Source organism: Perissodus microlepis, chromosome 18 (assembly GCF_051167445.1).
Source record: "Perissodus microlepis isolate ML-2025 ecotype Zambia chromosome 18, ASM5116744v1, whole genome shotgun sequence".
Taxonomy (NCBI): Eukaryota; Metazoa; Chordata; class Actinopteri; order Cichliformes; family Cichlidae; genus Perissodus; species Perissodus microlepis.
Window position 1 is genome coordinate 16,883,516 of NC_140478.1, and position 13,511 is coordinate 16,897,026.

General features: G+C 41.6%; 1 protein-coding gene across 5 annotated transcripts in view; it reads left to right on the forward strand.

Annotated features, from left to right (window-relative positions):
- The first annotated feature begins 8,202 nt into the window (after window positions 1-8,202).
- The window catches only part of pbx1a (pre-B-cell leukemia homeobox 1a), a 52,225-nt gene continuing 46,916 nt past the window's right edge, over window positions 8,203-13,511 (forward strand). Inside the window, exons 1-3 of one of the 5 annotated variants that reach the window (XM_084911639.1) lie at window positions 8,203-8,314; window positions 8,456-8,932; window positions 9,744-9,817. In XM_084911639.1, the coding sequence (XP_084767765.1) occupies window positions 8,748-8,932; window positions 9,744-9,817 (259 nt within the window). In that variant the 5' untranslated portion in view covers window positions 8,203-8,314; window positions 8,456-8,747. Of the gene's footprint in view, window positions 8,933-9,743; window positions 9,818-13,511 lie in introns of all 5 variants that reach the window. The other 4 variants (XR_014797537.1, XM_084911641.1, XM_084911638.1 and 1 more) reach the window with 4 other exon arrangements.

The following is a 13,511-nucleotide window of genomic DNA, read 5'->3' on the forward strand; positions in this document are numbered from 1 at the left end:
ATGAGTGCTGGCACAATGAAGGTGTATGGGTGTGTATGTGTGTGTGTTTCTGTGTGTAGGGGGGATTTTTTTTTTTTGCTTGTTTGCAAGTTTGGGGGCAGGCAGATTTGAGTGTGCATGCATGAATGAATGTTTGGGTCTGTGTGCATGTGTGTTTGTGTTCCCTGTGTGTGTGTAGGTATATGATTGCCAGACACATGGCTTTGTCTTGTCCTGGCACCGTGCTCTGCTCACCAGATGTTCTCCTTTTTTATCATCCTCCACTTGCACCGTGTTCTTTGAGGGTTTTTGAGAATCTGTGCTGCTCACATTCAACTTGCTCTGTTGTTTTCGGCTGTTTTGTGGGTAAAAACAAAATGCTCTTCAAAGCCTTTTTATTTTCTGTCATTGAAGGAGGAAGGTTATTACAAACAACAACTCGGCAAATTACATTTAGACAGTAAATTATGTGCTAATAATTGAGACTTTTAAATCACAATTACAGCAAATTCTATTTAGTTTTATATTTAGAAAAAACCTAAACAGTAAAAATATTAATAAAAAAATGTACAATTAAGCACTTGTGGTATTGTGGCTTCGGAAAAACTGACTAATATAAACTGCTGGTCTTTGATCACTGAGGTCCAAACACATTACATCAGCAGGGCTGTCTGTAGTCTGCAGGTTTACTGGCTGATCATGTCCTTTTGTCCAACTCATACTTTCACAAGCAGAAGAGATTTACAGTATTAATCTTCCAAGATTAATGCATACGTTTTGGCAGGGAAACAACAAACCACGCTTCTTAATCCATGTTTTAACAACTTTGAACTGGCCTAACATAACACAGACCCATAGCTCCAGCTCATGTTGACTGAATATTCACTTTGAGTTGGATCCAAACTAACTTACGACACGTTGAACAGTATAATTAAGGGTAATCCTTGCAGGAGTTTGCAGCTGAACAAGCTACGTGGCATATAATCTAAAAGCAGTAAGCTAGCTCGCCCGTATTCAGACTGTAAAGCAGGTCCTCTTCATTACCTATGCAAACAGCACATATTTACACACATGTGTATAAAGAATACACTCAAACAAAGAGCTTTGTGATGTTTTAAAGGCTGATGTTTTCTTTAGGTGTTGCCTTGGTGATACTGGTGAAAGTCTGTCCTTTGGTTAGGCCGACAGAAAATAAGACTGTGTAGGAAAACAAGTTCATATCCTAATAAGTGTTTTCTCCCCAAGGGTGTTCAGGCCAAAAGAGCCCCCCCAGGCATCTTGAGTGCCTTTTAGAGGCCCCTGGTAGCACTGAGTGCAATTGAGGAAGAGTCAGATTATGGGTAATAGGCCAAGTGGACCACCTGCCACCTGTGGGCAACATCATTTTATTTTGTTTTCCTATGTTTTCTGTACTCCTAAATGTTGGTCTGGTTGGTCTGCACCTTATCGCTGTCTCAATGGGCGGATCGATCCAAATATCGATAGTATCGATACCAACGTTGGCACTGCTATTGTGTCAACACTAGCATGATATGATCGATGCTTCTACCCTGGAAGTTCAGAATGTAGCTCACTGAATTGTGTGTAAATTAATTATGTTTTTGGAAATGAAAAAATATACCACAGACATGCACTATGAAAAATGTCTTACCCTTTTTGTGGTTATATCTTTTTATACTATAACACATTTAAACAACAGAGGTTGACCCAAAGTGCTCAAGAAACAGGCACATTTATATCCCAGGTATCCATAAAACCCAGTTTCACCAAACATAAAAAACCAAAAGGTGTGTTAACTCATTATTGTGGATAGTAAAAATCACAGTAATTCAGTGGTCAATAAAATGTGTTCAGAATTTGCAAATTGACGATGATTTATCTCATAAGTCATGACACACTGCTTTTCCCTACATAAGCTGCCTTAATAAGTTGAAACTGTCAGAAATACTGGCCCTGTATTTATTTGGTATTCGATCGATATAACAATTTGCATATTTCAAAAAATAATGCACCAATCAGCTACAATCAGCAGGTAAAGCCATCTGGTAACAGTACACCTCGAGTCCTTGTGTTCATGTGGAAGATGTAGATGTCGACCACCCATCTAAATGCTGTAGCAGATTAAGAACACCTCAAAGAACTCCTTGATTCCAGCCTCCCCTATTCGTTTTTGTCTGCCTCAACATGGCGTGAAAAGAAACATGGCAAGACCTACTCACTAATTAGATGATCATGCGCCTCATTCTGATTGTGACTTTTCTCTTTGATTGACCCCAACTTAAGTGCTCGATGCTGGTGATGTCAATAGTGGTGATGGCTTTATGAAACAGCTGGAAACACACAAAAGGTCCACCAGGATTCATTTATCAAAGAACGGGGAAACCAGGCCTGAGAATTCCTTATGAGGATCATGCCCTTCGTCCACAAGAGGTCAGAGTGCAGGGTTGCATACAGAACAACTTTTCAAACGTTGCAACATTTTGCTCACGGCAGAGCAGGTGAGGGGAGGGAGGGAAATGCTGCGATGACTAGCATGTTTACACCCAGCTGCAGTTCTAGGTGACTGGTGCTAAACAGAGGAAAGCAAGAGTCACGCTACACAATGCAATGCAGTCGTGCCCATGTAAAAATGAGATCAAGCTGTCACCTGGTCGGTGCCACCACCCACCAAACGCACAAACAAGCACACCCCCATCAGCAAACGCATAGAGCTGTCAAATAAAGCAATGCTTGTAATTACGGGAGGGACCGAAATTCAGATTTATTCATTATAAAATGAAGCCTGCCGATCGACGGAGGGACAGCTCTCCTCCATCTGTCATCGTCGAAGCCGCACGCGTCTGACAGAGGGATTCATTCGTCTTGTCGTCTTTGACAGTCGGATTTTCCCGGTGCACTCCCACCAAGAGTCGCACGGGATTTTTTGGAGGCATTCTAAAAAAGAAAACACTCTGTGACAAGGAGTAGGCTCTTTATGAATGCAAATGAGTCTGGGAAAATTCACAGAGTAGCTAGCGGGCTCCGAGGCTCCGGCATCCGTCACATCTCCCCCCACCAGGCACAACCCACGCTTTGCCAAGAGGTCTAAGGGCTTACAGGGGCCCTACAGCAAGAACAGACACACTCAGGGAAAAAAAAAAGGGCATGGAAATCCTGTGGCTGACATGCACTGCGAGTGACTATTATTTTCATGAAAATGATAATCTTACTGTTTTTACATGCCATCCACAGAATCGCTGGTGGGTTTTGGGGCTTTTTTATTATAAACCATTCATCTCCAAATCCCTCTCTGTGTGCGGATATGTGCGTTTGAGGATGCGTCACTTGTATCACTTGACATTTGGCTCCCCTTTTATCCTGTTCCAAGGATAGTAAGTCAAATGCTATGTGACAGGTCAACCCCTTCATATCAGTCATTCTTCACCCTGACCCAGCCTCAGCTCCACAAAAACACATCCGGCTTTTTCCACAGTAAAAATGATCACTGACTCAAAGATGCAAGAGATTGCTGCTGGGTTCAAAAGCATCTCCATCCTTACGCATCTAGTTTTTTTTTTTCTTCTTCTTCGTCTGCAGTGGAAATCCAAGAAACAGAAGCTGTTTATTCAGAGGATTTATGTATAATATTACATTAACCATGCGCAGCTTTTGTTGTCGACTCCTGGTTTAAGTATTTAATTTCCTTAATCGTTAATCTGAGGTGCAAAGAAACTGGAACGGGTGGGTATTTAATTTAGTAGGAGTTCAGAGGAGGATGGTCAACTGAAGCAGAGCAGGGGCTTGGAAATGCTGACTCGGCTCCTGTCGCTTAATCTATTTGAGGCGTGATTAAAGTTTAATTCGTGCCCATCTCCTAATGCTAGCCGAGTGTGTGTGTGTGCTCCTCAGCAGTGGGTCGGTGAGTAGTTTCAAGCTGAGCCCAGGTCTTTTCTCTCTGTCTGGGCCTCACTTTATTCATGCCTGAGGGACGCCAGGAGCAGCAAACAACTGAATTTTTCATCAAGGTTACTTCCTGTGCCATGCAGTTGCTGCTTTCCCGTGCTGTGTTCCTACCTCATACATAACTTACCCTGCCCTGACCCGCAGCTCTCTCTCCAGGAGGAGCTGTTTGACCCTGGTCCAGATAAGAGAATATGTGCTGTGGAGTCAGCATCGGTTTGTTATGAAGCTCGAAATATTGTTATTTGGTTCACCTGGTTTGGTAAACCAGGCGACTATATCTGGAAGCGTGTAATCCACTAAATTACCCATGTTATACATGGTTTATTACACATTATCAGGCTTTTAAAGTACATAAAGTTTTGTGGGGGGGTTTGGACGCTTCAAGAGGTAACGGGAGTTTCTAAAATGTTACGCCACTGTTTATTTTTATTTATAGTTCATGCCGTAGTTAAGTTCCAGTCCCGGATGCATTATAATCTTTGGTACGATCTGTCTTCTTCCATTCATCAGAGCAGCTTCGCCAACAAATTCAACTAGTTTACATTTCTGTTGGGAATATCGAACTCCTTAGCATTTTTAGTCTCCGAAAAACAACTCTGCAACTTCTGCAGAAAAACATCGACTGTTTATAAGAACATTTTTACATCAAAATTCATCTGCAATTATAATCAAACTCTACTTTTTATGAGAATATTAATGCTGCAACAACACATTTGGTTTTAATGGAGGGAAAATATGCAGTGTCAGATGATTTTTCCCCCCCTTCTTCTTCTCTTTCATTAAGGCTGAAAATGCTGCTTTATCTCAATACAGCAATCAGAGCCACAAATGAGGTCTTATTTATTCTATTCAGAGTTTACTTTCCTAACGGCATCCGAGCAGTAAGGTCATTTTTGTCTATTGGCTTACAGTGGAATAAATTTGAATTTAGAGTGAACAGAATGAGCTCTTTCGATCATATTTCACGCTAATCAATGCTGCCTTGATTTGTAAATCAGAACTTAGGAGACTGATGAGTGGGGGGTTGACACAGATTGGGATTTGAAGAACCAACCTGACACTGCGGTTTTATATTAGCTGAATGATGGAGTAAAAAATATAAGGAAAAGAAAATTAATTGTCTTGACTCCTAAATGTTTTTTTTTCTCTCACTTTATAGCACGCACGATTGCAGCTGAACCACCATCTCCCTTCAGAAGATTTACAAGATAAATATGAGGCCCCCTCCAACGTTATGACACAGTTAAATAGGGAATAAAATAAAGCTGAATGGCTGCTGGACTGGAGACTTCCATTTCAAGGCTGTGCTGTGCAGTCTTTGCAGCTCCTGAGTGTCAGACATTATCACCACCACTACCCTCAACCTCACCCTGCCCCTTGTGACAATTACTACTCTACCTCCCTATTCAGCACGTAATGAGAAAACTGACTGATCGATTTCTGTCCGGCCAGTAAAAAAAAAGAAGAAGAACAGACCACACTCCGAGGCACAGAACTGCAGTTTATCCACGTTACAATTTCGATTTTTCAGGCGTTAATGGGAGAAATACTATTGCAAGGCAGCAACTAAATTATTTTGATGATGTATTAATCATCTGATTCATTTCTTGATGAATCATTTGGTCTATGACGTGTCAGAAAATAGCTGTCACAGTCAAAAAGTAAATAGGACAAAGTAGATACAGTGCCCTTTTTTAATTGCATCTGCTCTTCTTCTTTCCTACTGTACAGGCTCCCAATGTTGAGCTTGTTACTCAAGAAAAGTATGTATTACACATTACATTACTCACCAGAGTAATTTGTTACACTACTCATTACATTACTTTCTCGTCACTCCGTAAAATGACCTGAAATAATGTCTCATTTAGGTATGAACACAAAGTCGACAACACAAGACAAAGATGAAAAAGCCAAGGTGATTCTACTTTAGAAGCATGCTCGGATAGAAATGGAGGCTACAAACATGACTGCTCTTTACTGCTTTTGTTACCTGTCGAAGTTCAGGCTCTGGCTGCGGGGCTGGGGTCGGCATACACTCAGCTTTAAAATCCCTTTCGGTTCTTGACTACTTTAGTGTTAGCATGCTATCTATGCAGTAGCCTTGCAAAGAGCCAAAGTTCTCTCAGCAGCAGGTATGTGTCTTAAATTTTGCGAGGTTTCGTGTGTGATGCCGCTAAAAACAAAATGAAGCCAATGCGTTGGTGCCCAAAAAAAGTGCAGTTCACCAAATGGCCACTTGAGGCTCACTTCAAAGGTGAATCTATCCACACAGGCTTCAAATGGCAAAGTTGAGCTGGAAGAAAAATAAACACATTTAAAGAAAGGTACAAAAAAAATTATATTGATAGTTTCATTTGCTGTGTCAACTTCATAGTGATTTTTTAAACCCTCTTCTTTAATTGCTAAATAAAAAAAAATAAAAAAATAACAAACTATCAGTAATTTTCCACCTGAGACCAGGAAAGTCAGTTAAGTTTATTAACTCATAAAGATGACAAGCAAAATAATAGTAATAGTTTTGCAACAGATTTAACACAAGAAGTGCTGCAAAGGTCAAAGTGTGCAAATTTGTGAATTTGTGACTTGAGGGGGCACGTTTGAGTGGCTGAGTTGTGGTTGTAAACAGTAAATAAATAAATATGCATAAAATTATAGGTTTTCAGCTCTCAGTGTATTTGTGTAAGTATTAGTCCACATATTTGTATTTTTTCCCACGTGTAAAACATTTTATTCTACAATTTTGACATTTTATTCAACAAGCCCTCGCATTTTTCAAAACACAAAGTTACAAAGTGTTTGGATGAAGACAAATCCAAACACCTAACCTACAAACACGGTCAGACATAAGGGCATTTGTTGATACACGACCGACATGCACACATTTTGTGTGAACTTTTGAGGTTTTGAGAAAGCTAACGTATTAAACTGAGTTTTTGGCAGCTGTTTAAAACAAACTACAGATTCAGTGTCCTAACGGGCTGTTTGGATGCTACATCCTCTGGACTGTGTGTGCAACACAGATGGACCCTGATCAGATGATAAGAGACATCAACTGCTGGAATAACGACTCAGCAGGGAGCTCCCCATGCAGGGCTTTATTTTTAATTAATACAATTTTTAATTGGATTTAAAATGGAAATCCAATGACAGAAAGCTGGGCTAGTTCATTTGGTAGCAGCCTACGTTCTGGACTAACAAAATAACCTTTAGCAATATGAAGTGCGCAGGTACCAAATTAAAGTAGTCATAACAGCAGGTGGGTGAAGCAGCTACCAGTAGGAATGAAGGATACCACTGACCAACACAGGAAAGGGTGGGAAATACTGAACTGCCTACATAGCAAAAGCCTGTAATGTCCACTAGCCCCCAGCTTTCAGCAAATCACTTTTAATATATTCTATACTTGAACAGTTGGGTGCTCTCCTATTTTTTCCAGTTTTGCATTAAAAAAATAATAACAAAAACTTTGTGGTACTCAAAGTCAGCTTCCTATTTAAAATCCACGTGAACCCTTTGAACTAACATCTCCCCCAGATTGTCCAAATATGATATCCGGTTCTGAAAAACAACCACAAAAACACAAATCTGGCCAAAATGCCAAACGTTAGGTCTCAAAAGTCCATCTCAATAAACTGAGGCGGTTTTAGATTATAAAAAAAATTTATTTTGGCCAGCAGTATTACTCCCCAACAGCTGTAAACTGATATGAAAAATTATCACATTTCTTTTTAATCAATTATCCAGATATTTTATGAGATTTATTTTCTGTTACTGGGTAACTGATGGTTGGAGTAATCTTTATTATATATTATATTATTAAATAGCATTAGCTCTTATTGCTCTCACAAGTAGGCTGCTGTGTTGGATTCCAAAGGAGGAAGGCTGCTAGTTAGACCGCTTTCTGTTACGACTCTTGTGGTCCAATATTCCAACTCAAGACTTGTAAAACGCTTTCCACAACTGCTCTATGCTCTAATAAATTCATCTTGATTTATTGTTCCTTTGACTGATTACACGGGTGTAAATATTCAGCAGGAAAATATATAGTCCGGATGACAGAGTGTCTTTTCCGAGCACCACCATGCTGTCCTGTTGGGTCAGAGCTCCACTGCCACTCACAATTATTTATTAGGCTACATATGCACCCTCGATCCATCACTGTATTGCCACCCGGTCCGGTCACATCTCTTTATGTTTATTACAGTGTCCCACCTTCCCGAGGAAGATGATTGACGTTTTCGGAGAGGACCGAGGTGGGACTTGCGCGCTTCTTCTTCTCCAATCGTGGCTCGAGGGGCGGAGGCTTTTCATCCACACTCTGATTATGAGTCAGTTACCAGACATAAGCGAAACAATAACAGTTGGTGGTACTTTGTATCCAAAACCTTCAAAGGCAAGTTGAGTCTTTAGCCGTTTTGGCGCATCAAGCTCTTGAGTATATCGGAGGTTTCATAAGAGGAGCACAACGCTCTCCACTTTTAATCACATTAGGAGCCTTTAATGTTCAATCCTGTTTTTTTTCCCTTCCCTACAGTAGCGGTGCAGGAGTGGCCAAAGCCTAAAGCAGCGATTCAGATCAGATTTCACCTAAACCAGCTGGGAGAGAGACCGAGAGAAAGCGAGAGAGAGGGTTTGTCAGTCTCCCTCCTCCCAAATCCAGAAAAGCTTACCAAGGAAAAAGGAGGAGTGGGCTGGGAGAGAGACACCGAGGAATCCAGAGGAATTTCCGAGGATATTTTCTCTTCTTTATTTTTTCCCCCCTTCCCCCCCCCTTGATATTAAAATTTTAAAAGTTGGAGTGGAGGCAGCAGGGACCGTGGTCAAGGATGGACGAGCAGCCTCGGCTGATGCACTCCCACGGGGTAGGCATGGCCGGACACCCCGGCCTGGCGCAGCATATGCAGGATGGCACGGCAGGGACGGACGGAGAGGGAAGAAAGCAGGACATCGGAGACATATTACAGCAAATAATGACCATCACAGACCAAAGCTTAGACGAAGCACAGGCGAGGTGAGGCTTCACAAAACACTTTATTTATTCACGTGAAAATGGAAATATTTGGGATGGAGAGGGGGTGGGTGGGGGGAGAGATCATAACATTGTGGTTCGGATCAAGACTGCCTCTAAATGAAAGCAATTACGCCCACCGAAGTGCCGTGACTGCGTGAAAGCGAAAGAAAGACCCTAAAAACTTGTCACGATTCGTGGAAAATTCTTTGCAAAAACTTTTCTGTCATTTTTTTAAGGTAATATATCGAAACTATAAATGATTGCGTGGCTATATGAGATTGACACAGGGGTGTGTTTTAGCTGTGGAGCACTGAGGCACCTCAGTCAAAGTGAGAGTCTTCTGCCTTGTTACAAAGGAGCTTACATTGTAATCCTATGCTGTAATAACATGTTGCAGATCCCCTTCTATAGCCTGCACTAGCAATAAAATATACATATAGCAAACATTTGAGGCAAGTTGTAGTACCTGAGTGAATTTTATTGGATGCTGCATAGGATAAATCTGTGTTTTCCAAAGATTTGAAGTCATGCATTGTGCATTTAAATTATTTTCAAAATAATTATACCCACAAAGTATGGATTGATTTTTTTTTAACAAATATATTTTTTCCCATGCTTTGGCTCCTGTAAGTTTTATATATTTGCATGCTTTGAAGTACAATCAGCTGAGATATGTTGGGAAAATGTAACCTTTCGGGATTTCAGCAAGTTCAGTTGTGTTGCCACTTGTTTGAATACTGATTTGGAAAGTGGTGTCCTGTCCCCCCATCCCTCCTTTCTTTTTGTTTTTTTTTTTTGTTTGTTTTTTTAGAAAACATGCACTCAACTGCCACAGAATGAAACCGGCTCTCTTCAACGTCTTATGTGAAATAAAGGAGAAAACAGGTAAGGTCACTTTTATGCCCAGTTCCTTGTGTGTCAGCATCACTTGTTTTCTTTTCTCTCTTTTTTTGGTGTCTTCTTTTGATCGTTGAAGCATTTTTAAAGAAAAGCAGAGGTCACGGTTATCTAGACTTGACTCTCCCAAACCAGTAAATATGTATTTACATCATGTTTTCTTTCACAAACATCACTGACACTGGATAGCTCGCTGTCATTGGACATTTGGGCCTCTTTGGGGCCGTCTTTCTTTCTTTCTTTCTTTCTTTCTTTCTTTCTTTCTTTCTTTCTCGCTCCTCTCTTCTCTTTCCTTGGCCGAGTTTGATGGTGTTTGCTGAAGTGAGCTGTTTTGCATGCAGAGACAGGTCAGGGGGATTTTCTGTTTATGTTTGCAGCCTGGGTCAAAGTCATGAAAAGGAATGTGTGAATTATTACTCTCTTAACAGCAGATTAAAAGGAGAGCTCCTCACATGATGAAAGCCTGTGACTATTCTCTGAGGGATGTGGCAGAGCGCTGCTTTTGAAGGGGAGGAAATAAAACAAAAGATCCAATATAACCTTATCTGTGAACACAACTTTGAAGCTGTCTGAGATTATTGAGAGAGCCTTGTCACTTTGGCTGCTCGGTTGTCGCGTCGCAGCCATGCAGACAGCTGAGAATAAACACGGGGCTTGTGCTGTATGGAGGCAATGCCGTTTTCATTAATTTAACATGAACTGTTATTCACTGAAGCTTCACTCTTATGAGTCAGCGTTTGGCACTGCCCCCCCCCCCAAAAAAAAAAAAAAGAAAATGAAGAGAGAACGTGTAGACACTTGATTTTCATCACATTTAAAACGTGAAGCCCATGAGGAAGAAGCTATAGCAGGCTGGGGCCCTGTTTCTAAATTGCAAGGCTTGGAAAAGTGAGAGAGTAATGCCTGGCTCTTTGTAAACTGTCTGGCGTCTCCCCGGGTTCAACCAGAGTTCGTTTCCAAAAAGAAGAACAAAGTGACTTGGACCTTTTCCTGGCTTTTCCTCCCTGCCTCTCCTCTCTTCCCACCGTTCTTGGCAACCAGGATTTCACAGGGCTTCTGACGAGAGAGGCTCCCCCCAGACTGCAAATTGCCCTCCCCTCCGCTTAGCACCAAGTTTGGAAAAGGAACATAATTCAATTCAATGTGGATTACATTTTCTCTCTCTCGCTCTCTCTTTTTTTTAATGCATCGGATCAGTTATTTTTACTTAAAATGTGGCTGAGGAACATTTCTCCCAAACCACAAATCAGCGAGCTCTAAATAGCTACATTGTTTTGATGGCGACAGAACGAAGTATAAAAAGTTAAGAATAACCCAGGCAATTTGTGAGGGAATCAAGAGTGAATGGCTGCCTCTCTGTGTCCTCCCTGTCTGCGTTTGAAGAGCTGAGCCGCGGCTCATCTTCGCCCATAGGAGGTTTGTGCAGACGAAACTGAAAATCCTTTCACTGCAGTGACAGAGAAAATGACTCAAACCTTCACCATGGCATTTACAGCCAAATGTGCTGAGTGCAGTGTATGCGAGCGGAGTACAGCCTGTAATTTGTCAGCCTTTTTTATATTCTTTATAAAGAGTCAGCTTCTCCCTGCTTTTTACACTGTTGCAGTGAGAGTGTCTGCGAGAAGAAGAGCGAGCAGGGGGCGATGAGTACAGCAGGGCAGATTTGAAGCAACGCTTTCTCCTCGACCTTTAACTGAAGAGAGGAAGTGTTTTTTTTTCCTTCTTCTTTACGACATCTATAGGTGCTGCATGTTCACATGTCTGTGTGTGTATGTGTGTCTTCTACGCGCCTCTTCTTTGTGGTGCGAGTGTTGACAGCAGCAATATGGGACATTAGAGCAGTGAGGTGTCCATTGGCAAGCAGCTGACAAACAAGGCGGGAGCACATGCCAATAGCAGGCCTTAACTGATGACCTCACACACCCCCACACCCTGTTTATTTGCGCAGGGGTCGTTCCTGTGTCACAGATTTAAAGTATTTAGCAAGCTTAAACAAGCTCAGGTTCACACGCTGGCCGATGGAAAAGCAGCGACAGAGATTTGTGTTACGACTTACAGTCGTACCTTTCGACGCCAGGGTTGTTTGGCCCGTCTTCTGGCCCCTCTCGACTTTTTTCTTTTTTTAAACTATCATCATTGTTTCTGCAGTTCCTGAGAGCACTTAGAATTTGTTTTCCTGTGTTTGCTTCACATCCTGTGAAGAGAACTGGAGAGCGTCTTTGTTTGTGTGGAACCATTACGGCGAGACAAGCTGGCACGTACAGGTTGACTAAGTAAGAGAAGCCAGACACCAAGTCAGTGGTTCTGGGTGTCAGATTTCAGGCCTACGCTCTCCCTCTCTCACTCTCTGTCTATCTGTGAGCCTGCGACGGTTTCGTCAGGCCACTCTTGTCAGCAGCCTCACATTACTCCCGTGCAGGCTCGGGTCAGATGGCGAGCTCCTGCATGACTAATGTGATCAGACGGATAATGCATTACACCGCTTGAACTTATCAAAGCTGGAGACCTGCTGAATCAGTCCATCCCGCTAAGTGCCACCCTCCGCTCTCAACCCCCCCCCCCCCCCCCCCCCATGCATGCGCCACTAATTGGACGTGTACACACAATTTAGATATTCACAGTGGTGTTGATCTGGTCACTTTGGAGGTGTCATGAACTCTTGGGCAAATGTTGTTCTTTCAGTGTCAAGAAGGCGGCTTCTGTTTTGATGGCTCAAGAGTACTCTTTGATAGTAGAGATGCACAGATCAAGCAGCCAGGCACAGATTTTCAGTGTTCTCAGCCCAGACCTGATTCGTTGCATGTAAAAGTTGGGCACAGTGGCACAGGCAAAAAGTGGTGTGTACACTTTGGGGGGACAATCAGAAAAACTTTAGTGAGAACAAACTTTAATCAGACACTTAAATCCGCCCCTTCACCCAGCTGAACATGGTTATTTTAAAGAAGCTAACAAAGGTAAAGTGGTTAAAGTTAATGAGCCTCGGTATGAGCAAAAGATAGTTACATTGGAGATGAGTAATAAATAAAAAAGGGTTCAAGTCCTGTTATCTGGTGAATTTATAAACTTATTACAAAATGATGTAAGGACTTGATTTTTGTCTTGCTATATAAATGTGTTGCACCTGCTTTTGTAAAATATGTCAGGTAAAGGTGGGTGCACAGCGACTTATTGTCGGGTTATTATTTGTACCTCATTTTGGTAGCATAACACTTTGTTTTCAGAGTAGTTTATTAAGCGAGAGAAAATCTGTAACTTACTGCAGTTTGAGGTAAACTTTAAAGTTTACTAATTTGTTTTATTATGAAAATAATATTTTACATTGTAGAAAAGCTGATTTTTGGTTTTATATGTTGTCAGTTATAGTTCTTAGAAACTATATGATAGTTTAACCAATAATACCGGCTGGACCAAATGGTCTCTAACAACCCAACAACTGGTGACTGCCAATGTGTAACTCAGATTATATGGGATTGTTTTTGTTTTAACCTTAAAAAAAAGACAAGGACAGTCTAAGGGATTGAAACCAAACAGCAAAACGAGGACACACTGCAGCCTGTAAATGACCAGGTGAGATGAGTAGCAACTGGTAGCATACTTAGCATTAGCTTGGTAATCATACCAATGAGAATCTCCATCAGCATCTCTGTGCAGGAAAAGGGAGGCAGTAGCCTTAGTCAGTCCC